This window comes from Camelina sativa, unplaced genomic scaffold (genome assembly GCF_000633955.1).
Source record: "Camelina sativa cultivar DH55 unplaced genomic scaffold, Cs unpScaffold01722, whole genome shotgun sequence".
NCBI lineage: Eukaryota > Viridiplantae > Streptophyta > Magnoliopsida > Brassicales > Brassicaceae > Camelina > Camelina sativa.
The window spans coordinates 2,575-3,508 of NW_010922839.1; the positions used below are offsets into that span (position 1 = coordinate 2,575).

General features: G+C 39.2%; 1 protein-coding gene across 1 annotated transcript in view; it reads left to right on the forward strand.

The window, feature by feature from the left end:
• Positions 1 to 706, forward strand: part of LOC104774164 (fasciclin-like arabinogalactan protein 1) — a 2,828-nt gene extending 2,122 nt beyond the window's left edge. Inside the window, exon 2 of the mRNA XM_010498829.2 lies at positions 5 to 706. Within this exon, the coding sequence (XP_010497131.1) occupies positions 5 to 430 (426 nt within the window). The 3' untranslated portion in view covers positions 431 to 706. The remainder of the gene's footprint in view (positions 1 to 4) is intronic.
• Positions 707 to 934: the final 228 nt, after the last annotated feature.

Sequence of the window (934 nt, forward strand, 5' to 3'; positions counted from 1 at the left end):
CGAGCTTACTGTACAGAACGATGGAGAGAAAGTTACGCTCAAGACAAGGATCAACACTGTCAAGATCGTTGATACTCTCATTGACGAGCAGCCTTTGGCTATTTATGCCACGGATAAGGTTTTGTTGCCTAAAGAGCTTTTTAAGGCTTCGGCTGTTGAAGCTCCGGCTCCTGCTCCGGCACCAGAGGACGGAGATGTTGCGGATTCTCCAAAACCAGCTAAAGGTAAAGGGAAAGGGAAGAAGAAGAAGGCTGCACCGTCGCCTGATGAGTCGGCTTTTGGTGACTCGGATTCGCCTGCGGAAGGGCCTGATGGAGAGGCTGATGATGCTACCGCTGATGATGCTGGTGCTGTTAGGATCATCGGAGGAGCTAAGGCTGGTTTAATGGTGAGCTTGCTCTGCTTGTTTGCTTCTTCTTGGCTTCTATAGTTCCACTTCTTGTTTCTTCTATGTTCTTTTGTGAATCTTTTATTTATGGCTTTTGGGGGAAAGTAAATGAGGATTATTTATTTCCCCCAATTATTGAGTTTTTTTTTTTTCTTTTTTTAAATTTTAAAATTTGGTTGTCGAATTAATTTTAGTCGGTAGCTTATATATTTTGTGTGTTCTTGTTTCACGTGTTTGTTTAGTTTATGATGTAACGAATGGGTCTTGGGGAAAACTTAATACTCTTATCTTCTGCAACTTGTGTTTTGCTTTGCTCCATTGAAGATTAGATCTTGTAACAGTGGAAAAAGCCTATCCAATATTTGTAGATAGTGTTAACACTTAATACACGCACATTTACCAACTTTTGTATAATTGGTAAAAAAAAAATTGACAATCGAATTCAATACAAATCCTATGAGCTATAACAATAACCGCAACAACAAGAAGATAAAAAATAAAAGAAGAAGGGACAATACTAGATTTGGTCACAACCTTATGTTTCTG